This window comes from Symphodus melops (genome assembly GCF_947650265.1).
Source record: "Symphodus melops genome assembly, chromosome: 3".
NCBI lineage: Eukaryota > Metazoa > Chordata > Actinopteri > Labriformes > Labridae > Symphodus > Symphodus melops.
This window is the reverse complement of record NC_136693.1, coordinates 19,065,937-19,081,086: the sequence shown is the minus strand read 5'-3', so window position 1 is coordinate 19,081,086 and position 15,150 is coordinate 19,065,937. Positions and strand designations below refer to the sequence as shown.

The window sequence follows — 15,150 nt, the reverse complement described above, 5'->3', positions numbered from 1 at the left end:
TGTTTTATACATAAGTTTAAACATTGTTTTCATTGATTTTAAACTTAAAAGGGGCATGTGAAAAATCCATTTTCACAGTGTTTTTGAATATATGTTTGGGTAACCTGAGTGTCTACCAACCCACAAAATAAAATAATAAAAATAAATCTATCCAGTCCTTTGTTAAGCCCTGTTTCCACCAGCTGTTCAGTTAGGTGTGCATCTCGATACAGCATGTGTTTTGTGACATTCCCATAGACTAAAGCCGGTAAAGATTCCCCAAATTACAGAAAACATACCGTCCTACTTTTTGGTACCCTTCTGTTGGGGTGGCAAGAATATCGATATGACCCTGAAAGGTGGTGCTAAACACTCCAGTCCATTGATTTGTCAAAAGAATTGTCACTTTCCATGCAACAGCAGCTGTATTTCTCCTCCAGGCACACAGCCTTGTCTGAAACAAAGCTTGATTGCCTTTTTTGTAATAAAGAGCCACATGCCAATGACAAAGTAGATCAATTCCTGGATGTCTTCCATCGTTTTGTTTACTGTGTTGCATTTTTCTTCTTTGTTGAATTTATTAGCAGGATGGCTGTTAGCTGCTATGATGTGGTGCTATTACATAACTGACACGGCTATCGGCATCCAGCTTACACGGCGCCTACCAAATATGGCACGGTTGGCTGTGGAAACGCAAACAGGATCAGGCTTTACCGAATCAACCGTACCAAACTGTACTGAAACGGGGGCTTTAGTGGTCTGCACAAGTCCTACACACAGGGGCTCATTGCCTTAAAAAGACAAACACCAAAAGGAGGACTGTGAGAGAGCTGATTTATACAGGGTCAAAAACCCCCTCTGGTGCTTGATTCATGATGTATTTTGACCAAAGCACAGCACAGATGTCTAATATAGACCACAGGGGAATGTTTGAAAAGGTGGAAAAGGAAGAGAATATGTCATCTTCAACAATCCAGGGACGTAGTCAAATGCACAGTACAAACATAAAACTGCATAAATGGCCGGTCAATGATTCTGAATAAACAAATAAATGACTCTGCTAGTGGTTGTAGGTGGATTCGTTCAGTCATTATCAAGTGCCTAACCTGTATTTGACAAAGAAAAGGAAATGAGGGTGCCCTTAATGAAAGGGGACTTCTTCAAAAGTCAGGAGGTTTCATCCCTGGATAGATTTCCAAATTTTAGGCATATCAGGGTGTGGTTGGTTGGAAGGTAGAAAAGAAACAAACACTATGTGCCTAAGCATGGATGATTACATGTTATATCAGGAGCCAGCACACAGATCATTAATTACTTATTCTTGTACAGCACCAACACTGATGGGCAAATTCCGAGGCTTAATGTACAGTATATCACAGAGATTTTCAGAAACAATACAAAAAGAAGCATTTCTTGGTGTCTCGGAATACAAGTGTATAAGTCTGAGAACGGACCACAAATGTACCAAAACTAGACATGGATCATTTCAGAGGAAAATGTATCTCTTGAAGAGAAAAAACAGTTTGAAGGCAAAGGTCATTGCTGTGGTTGTCTGCATTCATGGAAGTGAATCTGGAAGCAGGGTCTGATGTTTCAGGTCTATGTTCAAGTTTTTATGCTGTACAAAAAATAACCGTCATAAATGATCATAGTGTGTTTTAGTGATGCAGGGCAGGGAGGATGGTTCCCATGCAGGGTCCGAAGCCTACCCTGTATCCGTCCCCTTGACAGTAACCTAAAACAGGAAGAGAGGCAACATCATCATATTATAAACATATGATTGTAAATGTGATCATCTGTTGGATTATTCTATATGAGCTCATCTTATGTCATTTAAATATATTAATACACAAATAATAACTTTAAAATTAAGTTTAAATTTGTCATTAATATTAATGTTTGGGTGGCAGTAGCTCTTTCCTGAGAGACTTGGGCCAGTTTAAGTCCCAGTATGGAACAAAGTATGGAAATTAGTCTGGTTGCTGGAAAGCTACTAGTTCACCTCCGGAGTACTTCTGAAGGGATCTTGAGCAAGACACCAAATGGTTAAGGGTTGCTCCCTATTTGCAGCAGCCTCATGCTGGGACTCTCCATTAATGCATGTCCATATGAACTATCTAAAAGTTATTTTCCTGGTAGCTCTTAAGCGCTCTTACCTCATAGGTTTCTCTGGATTGTTGGTGGGGACACCCTGCTGCTATGGTCCCCTAATCCTGACTCCCACTTCTACAACTATTATTAAAAATACCTCCCTGTAACATCTTTTTCTATTCCATGTTCAGAGCAGTTTCGGTAGATTGCTGTATTTCATGAGTCTAGTTTTGCCCAATATTTTGCCTCCGAAAAGGCAATTTATTTTTCCCACTGTAATGTTGCTAAATGCCTAGCTCATTATGAAATAATATTGAGTCTTTGTAGATAATATGACAACAAGGAAGGTCTCTTTTGTAATGTAATACAACAAAAAGTAAGGTATTTTACCTGCTTTTCGTAAAGTGTCTTGAGAAAGCATTTGTTATGAATGGGTGCTACAAATAGACTAATTGATCATGCATGTCATGGTTCAGTCTTACCTGAAATGGTGACTTCATCTCCATCCTTCAAAAAGGTTCTGGTTTCTCCTCTTCCAAGATCTATGTTTCTCGTTGCCCTCCATGACAACTCCAGCATGGAGCCAAAACTTTCTAGATCCTTTTGGGATTAAAATTCACACAGTATAAAATTTACAACACAAACTGTACTGTGCATCTAATCCAATTTATACATCATCCACAACATAAAAGCTGGTTCTATGTGTAAACACCACAAATTTAAAAAGAAAGGAAAAGATTAAGAAAGGAAAGATTAAAAAAATAGATGTAGATGACAATATTTAAAGGCAATTTCCATAATTCTGCCAAGTCCTTTATATTTTATGTATATTAATATTATTATTTATATTTTATATTTTTCAAAATAAAAAAGCCAGAACAAAAACAGATACAAGCTTTGATTAAATATTCTTTGAAATGTATCTTGCAGTTTAAAAATGGAATGGTGAAATAAACACGGTGTGCATTATACTGTATGTTAATGATTTATTTTTCTGCATTTTTAGCCTTTATTATAGAGAACAGTGGATAGGATCGGAAACCAGGGAGAGAGAGTGGGGATTGACATGCAGGAAGGGAGCCACAGGCCAGATGTGAGCCTCAATACATGGGGACTGCCACTGCGCCATTAGTGCCCAATTATACTGTATTATACTTTATACTTTATCACAGGTAGTACCGTCAATTGTGGAATAGAAAAAGTTACTATGCTGTACATGCAGGCACTCACAGGTCCACTGATGGTACCAGAAGCCAGCAGGTCTCCAGGTCTGACGTTGCAGCCGTTAACAGTGTGATGTGCGAGCTGTTGTTTCATGGTCCAATACATGTGCTACAGACAAACGAAACAATATACGATTGAAAAAAAACAAACCCCTTTTGTTATTTTGTCTTGTAATGGGGCCATAAAGTGCATGAAGAAGTCCTAGAAGGTTTTTAAAACTCATGGATATGGGAAGATCCAAAATAAATTATAAATTATAACAATAAAAAGCTTTTACACTATGGGACTAGTTTTTCATGTAATGTATTCATTTCTTCAAACTGTACAGTTGTATGATCAGTGGCATCCAATATCAATATGAGATTAATCTATTCTAATTCTTTTGATTAAATAACTTACTCTAAATAATGAATAAAAATGCACCCATTCATTTGACAGTCCTGTTCGTAACACTACACTAAATTTCAGGAATTAATGTAACACCTGAAAACACCTGATCTCCCATTCCCAACCTGAAAGGCAATGGGAGATGAAACAGTTTTGTTTGAATGAGGTTTCACTCTAAAGTCAGGTTCCATGCCTTTAGTTCCATGTGCCTTACATTGCACCAAACTGTCCTGCACCATGCACTTCATAAAATGTAAATGGTCTATAATACCAGAAAAACCTACTTGTGTTTATTATTTTATACTAAACAAATAGTCCAATTAGGTTAGTTACCTTATAGTTTGATCTGCAGATGGTTGCTGCCTCTTCCATGTCTTGTCCTAAAAATGCAAATATTGAGTATTATTACTAAGTTTGAAACAGTTATTCATTTATTCATTTCATTTAACCTTAATTAGTGACTGGATACACCTGTAGAGCTGACCACATGAAGAAAAACACAACATGCATGTTTTACTCTGTACTAAATAAAGTCAGTGATGGATTGAAAGGTTTGCACAAATTATTTGTGTCTGTTTTGCCAAACAATGAGTCAAAAATACTCTTCATGTAGTGTTAAATAAACATTTCTCAATTTTCTCCTCAGCTTGAGAAACTCTTAAGCCTGGTAGAAGTCTTCCTCACTACTACTAACAGTGTTACACCTTAGGAGCTCTTTTATGGGCAAAGATCCTTTGTAAATAACTTTCATCTTTACAAAGATCTTGTCTAAACTTGGAGGGGAAATTCTGAAAAAAAATATCCTGATTCTAAGAATTTGCCCAGAATTTGCCCTTTTAGTACCAAGGAGGCCCCTGAGAGGGGCGTAAATATTGTACCTTATATATCAATACATTTATTTGACAGTTTTTTTCTAAACTGAACCTGATATTATTATTTAGTGTTATTTATTAAAAACACAAGTAAAATGTATTAAAGCTAGAAAATCACATGATTAAAAGAGACAAAGGTCCACGATGAGCACATGTTCTTCCGTGACTTTTAGTGACTGTACATTAGTTAACAGAGCCCGCATAAAGCAGCAGAAAGAAGCATAACAAGAGGCTGTGTGATGTTGGGGAAAAAAGGATGTTTGTTACATTACTGTCTGTGTACAGTAAGTCTGATTCATGATTGAAGTTTGTGTGTAATGATGGGATTGAATGCAAGCATTGGTTGGAATAAACCTAAAATATACAACAGACATGTACAGCTGAAAAGATGAGATTCAATTTTGAGAACAGTACCTTTCAAAGACACAAACAGATTAATGTTGAAGGTGTAAGCATCTTGGTGTTGCAGGTATTGGAGGGGCTCTGGATCCTGCAGGATAAAGAAAAAAAAAAGGTCTCGAAAACCGTGAGGTCAAAGCAGGCACTAGGGCCCAATTTACACAATTTCAAATGTTTATTAGGACTACACCTGTCTATATAAGACCTTACAGCTCACAGTGCATGTCAGAGCAAATGCGAATCATGAGGTTGAAGGAACTGCCCCTCTAGCTCAGAGACAGAATTGTGGCAAGGCACACATCTGGCCAAGGTTACAAAAGAATTTCTGCAGCAACCAGACAACCAGAACTCTTCCTAGACCTGGCCATCCAGCCAAACTGAGCAGTCATGGGAGAAGAGCCTAAAGAAGAACCCAAAGATCACTTTGGCTGTGATGATGGTGCAGTGATGGTTAGACTGTACTGTTTATGGTGGTTTTGAGCTCTTTGGTCACAGTAGCTCACGTAACATGCAAGATCAATATTCTTCACAGCTACAGCGCAAGGGGAGCACTATTCTCCATTACTTTTGTCACCAGTTAAATGGGGTGTCTTTTAGTTGGTGTCTGTGTGAGGACTTTACCATGACCTGATGGAATCGACAATGTTTATCTAATGTATTGTGTCTGTTTCTTTTTTATCATGAATCTCTATTGTTTTGCATTGTATGTGTCTTTGGGACGCTGAATATCCTCTCTGCAAAACAAATTTACGTTTCTATGAACCCATAGAAAGAAACCTTGACCCTTAAACCTTGCAGTGTTTGTCACTTTGATGTACCTGACCCAGCAGGTACACAAGTTGTTGGTCATTGTCCAGTTTTCTTTTGTTGTTTAATAATTTGGTTTGTCATATTATTGAGTAGAGTCCCAGAACGAGCTGTCTAAAGCGGCAGGTATCTATTGGCATGTGAAGCATTCTTTCACATTGCCTTAATGAAAGTAAAAATAAAAACACAGATTTAATTACAATAAAACAATTATATTATAGGGGACAGGGTAGTAACTTCTCATTTACTCCTGATTTCTGATGTGATTTGGTTTTGTTTTCATCAGGTCCATACTCTTTACATTATGTTAGACAGACCTAAAGTCAGCAGCCGTGCCATGCAAAGTACACAGTAGGCATCAAATACTCTTAATAAAGATCATGCAGTTCTTCCATTCTTTTTTTTCTTTGCAAAATCTGAGTTATGACTTTTCTAATGAGGGTTGTAATTGGATTTATTTGGGATCATTACCAAATTGAAAACTTGTCAGGGTGTAAAAACACATCATTTTCTGAAACTGAGTTTGTTCCCTTAAATTCAAAGCAACTATCGGACACTAATTTCAAATGGCGTAAGATGTAACCATAGCACTAACCTGGATGGGGTTGGCTTCTGCAAACGGTAATAGTGCCTCCATTGGGACGACCCAAGGTGAGATGGTGGTTCCAAAGTTCTTTCCCAGAAAAGGACCCAAAGGAACATACTCCCATGACTGAATGTCCCTGGCTGAGAAAGACATCAAATACAACTACAAAATTAGTCCCTTGCTGTTTATTCTTGCCTAGGAGCCTCTTGCCGTGGCAATAAGCAAGAAGTCTTACATCACAGGAGTGACAATTATCTTATTCCTCTTCAAGCCCCTCCGGTCACTTAGTAACGTTTTGGCAACAATAGACAATTTCTCCACCTTCTCTGGATACAAAGTAAATTGGTCCCCCTTTCTGATCCATCATTCTGCCTGACTTGAGTGTATTTAACATCTCCAATCTGCAACATGGTATTACATATCTAGGCATTATATTTCCACCATGACATAAAGAACATAACAAAAGTAAACTTTGGAGACAAACATGAGGACATGAAAAATCCACTCAGGATGTGATTCGGGATTGAACCTTTCCCTTTTTGGTAAACTATCCTCCGTAAAAATGACAGTATTCCTCAAATTATTTCATTTAAGAAACATGCTGCCAATCCAAATACCTGATAATATATACAAACAAATCAATAAACACATTTTGCGAAGGGGTATTACAGTCTCCATGGGTACCCATCTGTGATAATCCTTTTTTAACTATAGGTAAGAAGGCAATCCAATAGAAGGCGTTGTATAGCAGTGGTGACGCTAAAGTGGCTGATTAAAATGGGTAAATTAGTGATGAGTAATCCACAGGGAGGTAAATGGTTAAAAAGCATTCATGCATTAAAAAATGTGTTTTGTTTAAAATGTTATGCAAGTCATAATGCCCGGTGGGATGGGGCTTTTTGTTCAAAAAGAAGGCTACTTGTGACCTTTAAGTCATTCTAGTCCTGGTTACAGGTTACAGCATCTGTTGTTTGTTTGTTTGTTGCTCGGTCATGTGGGAGTTTTGCCTTCAATGGAAATGTTTGCTTGTGAATAGTGTAGACAATATTTTTCCTCTTTAGGTTTTTTTTTTTGCATTTTTGTAAATACTGTTCTCTGCACTTTGGGAGGCCAATCACAGTCTGTGACTACACCTGTGTTTTTTTACAATCTTTTTGGGTGTTTGAAAGAGAACCCGGTCACAATAGCTCAATCCAGGATGTTGAAAAGACACCAAATCCTTCTACAATTACATACTGCAAGTTTGTTGTGAGTAAAATGTGTTCTGCAGAGATTCTTACCACTCCAGTCATTCATGAGTACCATTCCAAAAATGTGCTCGTGGGCTTTAACGATGGGTATGGGCTCCCCAAGCTGATTCCCTCCACCAACAAAGAAGGCCTAATTTAAGAACAAAATGAAAGTTAACACTGACCAACACAATTGTCCTATACTCAATATGAAGGAGACACTGCCCTGGCTCTCTTCGAAGAGGTGGCGCTTGGCATGGTACAGTTTATGCATGAGCACAAACACGTGGTGACACACTGTTGACAGCCTTCATATTGAAGAAATCCCAGTTTTATGGCTTTATGTGACTATCTATATATACTGTATACACAGTATATATGCATTTGCCACAAAGTCTGTACAGACATGGGCCGTCTCTTTTAGTCATAAAAAGGCAGGGAACTTAGGCCTTCACGTGTGCAACTCAAAAAACATTGACAAACATAAAAGGGATATTAATAGTAAAGACTGTAATCACCATCTCCAGCTCGATGTCCAACTGCTTAGAAGGTCCAAACACTGGAGGTTTTTCTAAGGGAGAGTAAAAAGCAAACATTATTATTAATGGCTATAGGTTTAACGTTGCCTAGAATGTAGAGATTCATTTCACATTTTGGAGTTAAGAGTTAGTTTTACACATCAAAATCAATTAAAATTACAGTTTCAGGACGCATTCACACTAGGCAATCCGTACCATGGTTTGGCACGCTACATCCAGTTTGTTTGACCAGTGCGAGTGCTCCGATCAGAGTTCAAAAATGGTACACTTCCTTGGCCCTGACATGTTTCGATGAGGTGTTCTTCGGAACAGTACAGTTCATGCACAAGCATGAGGTACACAACATTGACAGCTTTCATTATGGAGAAATATCCGAAGTGTTCTGGCTTTATCTGACTATAATGACTCAAATAAGCCACAAAGTCGGCAAAAAATCTGCCTGTTTTGTAAACTAATGCATACTTTATAATTACGGAAAGCCATGTAGGTGTTGTATTATGACCTCATAAGGTTGATAAAATGTTAACATGTAAACAACACATTGACAACGGGTTGACAGTGTATTTTACTTGTTAACCCTTGACAGGGCACTCATTGAAATACTTTAAAAAATTCAACCTTATAGTGTTATTCAGGGACATAACAGTTTATTCTGTCTACTTTATTTCTGTTATAACATTTTTCAAAAATGTTAAGCCTCATAAACATTGACAAAGTTACCATATTTGGTTCAAATGCCACAATAGCAGGATCAGTGACGTAAGGTGATCTCTTCTGATTGACAGAGTGAGGATCACATGCTTCTCGACCTTACTGAGGTGCAGAAGGGTGGCCATATGTAATGTTTGAGGAAATTACCAAAAATAGTCACTTGCCCTATAAGGGGTTAAAAGTCATGTGTTTTAAACAGCTTGGCCACTTTGAATGGGTAAGTATAATAAGTTTCAGTTGGTTGCTAAGCACTCGGGTTAAACCATTTCTGTAAGTCTAGTCTAAGTCTAAGCCTACGAGTATTTGGATTTTGGACTCCAATTTCTTTGTCCTTTTTTCTATTTTTTTACATATCCAATATTCTATATATCCTATATATTTTTTATGCATCGCCTTAAACTTTGACCCGTCAACATGTAGACAACACAGCGTTGTCTCAAATTTTATTGTGCAGACAACATGTAAACAATGTGTATATAATGTGTGGTTCACTTGCTGTCAATGTGTTGTCAATGTGTTGAAAGTCCTGTGTATTTGAACAATCTGGAAATCCATATATTTATTGCGCTCTACACCCAGATTTTGCACAGTGTCAATACATTAAAATAGTCAGACATGCATTTACACAACACGCTTTATACCGCCATGGCAGGGCCCAATGTGTCCTGTTCTGTTGCAATGTTTTCAATTGCTCTTGAAACTGCAGTTAATGAATATAATAATAATAATTTTAGCATTTATTCAACAACGCAAAGTTCACAATTGAAAGACAAGAATTAATTGATACAATTAATAGACCCAAGTACTAGTCAAATTAAGACACTTACGCTGGTCTGGTCTCATCTGGCCTGAGGGTCGGCGAATGGGGGTCCCAGAAACAATAACTGATGATGCTCTACCATGGTATCCAACTGGAAGCCTCAACCTGCATGACAATAAACTCAAGTTTAGATGACCACAGAGAGATAATAATATTTTCACCCCCTTGGAGGCACTATGACACAATTAATTAATTTATTAATTTGACTGGTTAGTTTGGAGTCACTGGATAATTGCCATCACAACTGTTAGTAAGAAACCCACCTACGTATGTGCCTGAAATATATCTAATATGTGATGAACAAAATTTTCCTAAGACATAGATTAAGCTGCTCGGATTTATGTAATCATCACTCTCTTATAAAAAGAGGTTGTTTGCAGTCTTTCTGTGCAACAAAAGAACCTTGGCCCCTACCTTTTTTGTATATTGCTTTAAATCATAATTGTAACACTTGATTTGAAAATTTGAAATTGAAAGCATGCTGGATATTTTAGTTGAAATACATTATTTTATTATTATTAAATAGGTCCATCTTGTCAAAAAAATTGATTAAAATAAAATTTAAAGATATGAAGAGGGCTGTTTCTTCTTAAAAGTTAGTTTAGTAGTTTAAAGGGGACATAGCAACTTTACATTTATTTGAGTAACTTGAGTGTCTATTGACCCACAACATTTGAACTTAATCCATCCATTCCTTTGTTTGTGGTCAGCCTTAGTCTTACCACATGGAGAAAAATGCTCAGTTTCCAATTTTCTCTGTTTGTGACATCACAAGATGGTTGGTGGTATCTCCACTAATGGACTCCACCTCCTGCCTTGACCAAAACTTTTGCGCAGGTCTGCCATTTGTTTTGTCTCGACAGAGGAGTGATTTCTACTGGGAAAACTCAGGGGTCTCATTGCATTTAAAGAAACACTAACCCTAACCCTAAACCACACTAGAACGCTCTGGGAGAGCTGGTTTCTACAGGGTCACAAACCTCCTCTCTTGTGCTTGATTCATCTTATATTTGGATCAAAGCACAGATGTTTCATGTAGAGCACAGGGGACTGTTTGAAAAGGTGAAGAGGGGGGTAATATGTCCCTTTTAAGCATTTAAGCAAGAAGCATCAAGAATGAAAGAGAAAAGGTACCATGTAAAAGTTGCCTGCATGTATGATCACTGGTAAGTGAAATGCAAACGTTTATTTATCATGTCTGTCAGCCTTAGAGAAGAGCCCAAGAACAAATAAAAGCAGTCCTTTACAAATATAATAATTTATATTGCACAATTCAGTTCAAGCTCCCTTTTGATATCTACCACTAAACGCTAACTGACTCAAGGCCTCTTTGAGCAGTTGCTCATCTAGGCAAGTAGGCAAAAATTGATGGTGTACCAATTTGGCATTAGAGCATTCTCCTTTCCCCGGAACATGGTGCCAACATTGGTGGCATGGTCTCTGGAGGAGTAGAAGTCAGTGTAATCACCTGTAAAAAACAAACGAAATGGCTTCTTGAAAAAACTGCTGAAATATAGCTGCACCCGACATTGATTTTTAAAGTAAACAGGCACAGAGTCAGTGGTAGGAAGTAGTGCCATCCATTGCTGACATGACTCAACATTAGTAATCTATGCAAACGTTGACCATTTGTAAGTGGTGGTTGGTTGTTGGTGGGGGGGGGGGGTCTCACCAATATCTGCAGGAAGGTGCATGGTGGCTGCACGTTGATAAACAAAAGCTCTGAAAAAAGATGAAAAGGTGATTAGATCATCAACACAAAAAGGACCAAGGCACAGCAAACTTGGGCTGCAAGAAAGCCCTTTTTTGAAGACATAAAATATGCAGCTGAGTTCCCTCTCTACAAGTTTTTTCACCTAGAATAATTAAAGAATGTTGTTTGATTTTGTCAAAAAATATTTGATTCAGAGTGATTCAGAGAACATTTTAAATTATCTATCTATCTAAAAAGATCACCAAATACCTACAGCTATTGATAAGGGAACATAGTGGTGACCATGAATTTACTACTGCATTATCATATGGCTCAGTGGTACAGTTGCTCGTCCTCTACTGTTTGAGCACACAACTGAATTTGTTTGGATCATGGAACATACATTTCTACAGCGATGCCTAATATGGCAAGTTGACATTCATATAATGGAATTGGACTTTTACTACTGAGACTTCTGCATAATCATTATCTACGAACTTACCTGCTCCGAAGGCTGGAATCATCTCTCAGTATGCTCTCATTGGCTGACAGCAACACTTGCAATGTTCGCCTAACCTCCCTCCAGGCCTCATAGCCAAGAGCCATGAAAGCATTGAGTGTGGTCTTGCAAGATGACAAAGATAAAATAAAATATTATACCAAATACCCATGTTAATGCTTTTTGTAACAATACACCAGGACAAATTCCCTGTACTGTATATGTAATTGGCAATAAAAAAAACGATTCTGATTCTAAATTTAGACCTTTCCTTTTCCAGTTTGACTACACAGTAGTTTCATTTCATTTTTAATTAACTTGTTTTGCAAGCCTCTCATTATTCAGGGGCAAGTGGTAAAATACAATTTACACACGTGTGTTACTTTAATGCCGTTTTTAGGTTGCTGTACTTTCAGTTCCTTCAGTTTATTTTTGCACAAAAAGAAAAAAAGTACAAATATTTGACATACACTTATAGCGTTTTAATTTGACTGCCAAATCACTACAGTAATATCTTAGCAAGGTTAAGATATACAACAAATTCCCAGCTGGTAAACTACTGGATAAAGTAAGCCCCTTAATTTGATGAAAATGGGAGCTACCTGTTTCACATTTTTGAATGAATCTTACATCAGCTGTTTTTGAGAAACTCTTTTCACCTACCTCCTGACCAGAGAGCCTTTGAATGTAGATGAACAGCAGGAACATTAAGGCCACAAAATGGAACTAATTGTTACTACTTTTCAGGGGTCTTATTACAGTATAACATAATTAGATTAAAATACATATATCTCCCTGGTCTATTCTGATTTCTGAATAAAAGAGATGTGTCAATCAAACACCTCCAACCTCTAGAGTATTTTACAACTTGGTAAAATACGTCAGTAGAACTTAGATCATAAATAATGTGTTGCTTTTTTTTCCAAATGGTAAATCTTATGCATGTTAGACCACATAGGTAACTAAGTCATGGTCTCTCTTTCATTTTTCCTACTTTCCACAAACATTGTTTTTCCTAATATTGTAAAAGATAAAGGGTATTTTAGGGGGCCCTCATGGAAAACTGATTATTTTGTCAAAACAGTTGTAATACTTTTTCATTTACAACAGTCTTTCTATCCACATAATAGCAGTGATCAGTGATTCAGCATACCTGTTCAAAGACATCCTGATGTTTGGACATCACAGGCCCTTGAAACAAAGACTTTACCACACTGAGGTCCAGTATCTGGTCTCCAATGGCAACCCCAATGCGATGTTTAGGCTGAAGAAACAAAAACACTTTGACATCACTACATATGAGCAACAATATTTGTAAACTTTCCTGTTATACATCAAAAGTTTATCCCATTTCGTCCCATTTTAATATGTCCACAGTATATCCTCAAATCATTACAAAGCTTAGAAGCAAGTGCCATAGACACATAACGCTGTGTGTGCACCTGGTGGACAGTGGACAAACAACCATTAATTCATTGTTAACACTGATGGCAGAGGCTGATATGTAAAGTAACCATCAGAAGAAACTAATGCCATTTATACGCGTTTATTTTGGGGTTAAGTGTCTTGCTAAGAATACAAAGGAGTTGAAGATCAGACCTCTGAACTTTGGTTGAGAGACCACTGACTCAAACTGAGTCACAGTCACCACCAGGACTTCAAATATCGTTTTTCAAGTACAAGTAGGAAGACTTTTTTTTTTTTTAAAAAAGAATTGTTTGAAAAGCATCTGCTAGAATTCATTCTAAGTGAACAGATGCCTCCTTGGCGCATTCTCTGCTGCTACAACACCAACGTACCGCTGAAGGCGCGCAGCCCTTAAACTGATGATAAAAAAAAAAGTTGTCCTCGTTAATGCATACAAAACGTCATTTCCCTAGGAAGAATAACGTTGTGGGTATTTGTATAACCGTTTACTGGAAGCATGTAGGAAGTATTGAATTACTGAATCTCTATCCAGTTGTCCAATTGTTGTATTTCTGCAAATGTAGTTCTCTCCCTCATTCTGCAGACAGTTTGTTATTGTACTAGATCACTTTTTTTTTGTAAAATGAGACTTCGTTTGTATCAATCAAACATTCAATCCAATCTCAAGACAGTGACAAAATAGCATGTCTTGACCATTCTCTTACTAATGTGCATTTGTAGTAAGAAATCGATACGATCACAAGTTGTCACTTGAGAGCTTTGGAGATGCTTGTTCTGGCCAGATGTGAAAAGCTTAGAGTCAGCCAGACCACATGTCTAATATCAAGTGTTGATTGCCTTGCCTATATTTGTTCTATTTTAAATGTTTTTATTTCGTCGCCTTCAAAGAGATTTTCGGTTTTCTAATGAGCATGAAAAGGTTTGAATGCCTCGATGCACCTATAATTATGATGGTTTTATTTCTCCTTTCTAATAGACTAAACACCAATAAGACTGCCTTTTGTAAATAATGCCAGTAAGTTATCGATTTCTCACAAAGCACTCTGTAGCACCGATGAAGATTAGTTATCTATTTGTAAACCAAGTAAGAATAAACAAGCTATACTTACATTTTCCGCTGTAGAGAAAATACCATAGGGAAGGTTCTGGAAGGAAAAATCAGATGCTGCATCGACATTTATGAACGACATCTTGTCTTGGAAGTAATAGTAGTTGTATTCCACTTTTCTGAGTTAGGATACAGACTGAATGGGCAGCAGCAGTAAGGGCTTCCAGATGTTGCACTTTGGAAATCTCCTCCCCTTTTCGAACTGCCAATTGCATTCCGCCTGTAGTATCCTCCCAATTCCACACCACTGGAAGTTAATACAAAACAGCCCTGTGAATGACTAAGCAAATTGTTGTGTGAAGTTTCTCCCAAAAGTCTGTTCCATTTAAATTCTTATTGCAAACGGCACACCGTATAGGCTTTGTGAAAAATGTCAAATTGACATGAACATGTACAGCCTTATTCTACGCTTTTGAGTAGGCGACTGAAGGTGATTTAAAGAGGGGGAAACAAATAACACAATATATAGCAGCGGTCGGTATGCTATTGTAGGCCTACACGGAAGGCATCTTAAATAGGCTAAATGAATAGATGGTTGTCCAGCAGAGCAATCCCCCTTTAAATAGATAAATTCACATTGACAGAGGAAAATGAGCACGTTACACCAATATTGCCTACAGGCTTTTACATTGCAGAAAAGGCCACTCCGTTATGGTCCAGTTATAAAAGGAGCAGGAACAAGAGGAATTTAGAGGGACAGAGGCAAAGGTACAATGTCAATAAACTTAAATAACTATTAAAATATAAACATTTAACACATACACATGATAGAGGGTAC

The 15,150-nt window shown here is 37.5% G+C and overlaps 1 protein-coding gene across 1 annotated transcript; it reads right to left on the bottom strand.

The window, feature by feature from the left end:
• Positions 1-1,239: 1,239 nt before the first annotated feature.
• fah (fumarylacetoacetate hydrolase (fumarylacetoacetase)) lies at positions 1,240-14,493 on the bottom strand. Its single transcript, XM_079338792.1, has 14 exons — positions 14,374-14,493; positions 12,990-13,100; positions 11,840-11,961; positions 11,317-11,366; positions 11,022-11,112; positions 9,652-9,749; positions 8,093-8,145; positions 7,626-7,725; positions 6,355-6,485; positions 4,968-5,043; positions 4,015-4,061; positions 3,301-3,402; positions 2,553-2,670; positions 1,240-1,714 (listed from the first exon to the last, which is right to left on the bottom strand). Exons 1-14 carry the CDS (start codon positions 14,452-14,454, stop codon positions 1,638-1,640), a joined length of 1,257 nt encoding a protein of 418 aa, XP_079194918.1. The 5' UTR covers positions 14,455-14,493; the 3' UTR covers positions 1,240-1,637.
• Positions 14,494-15,150: the final 657 nt, after the last annotated feature.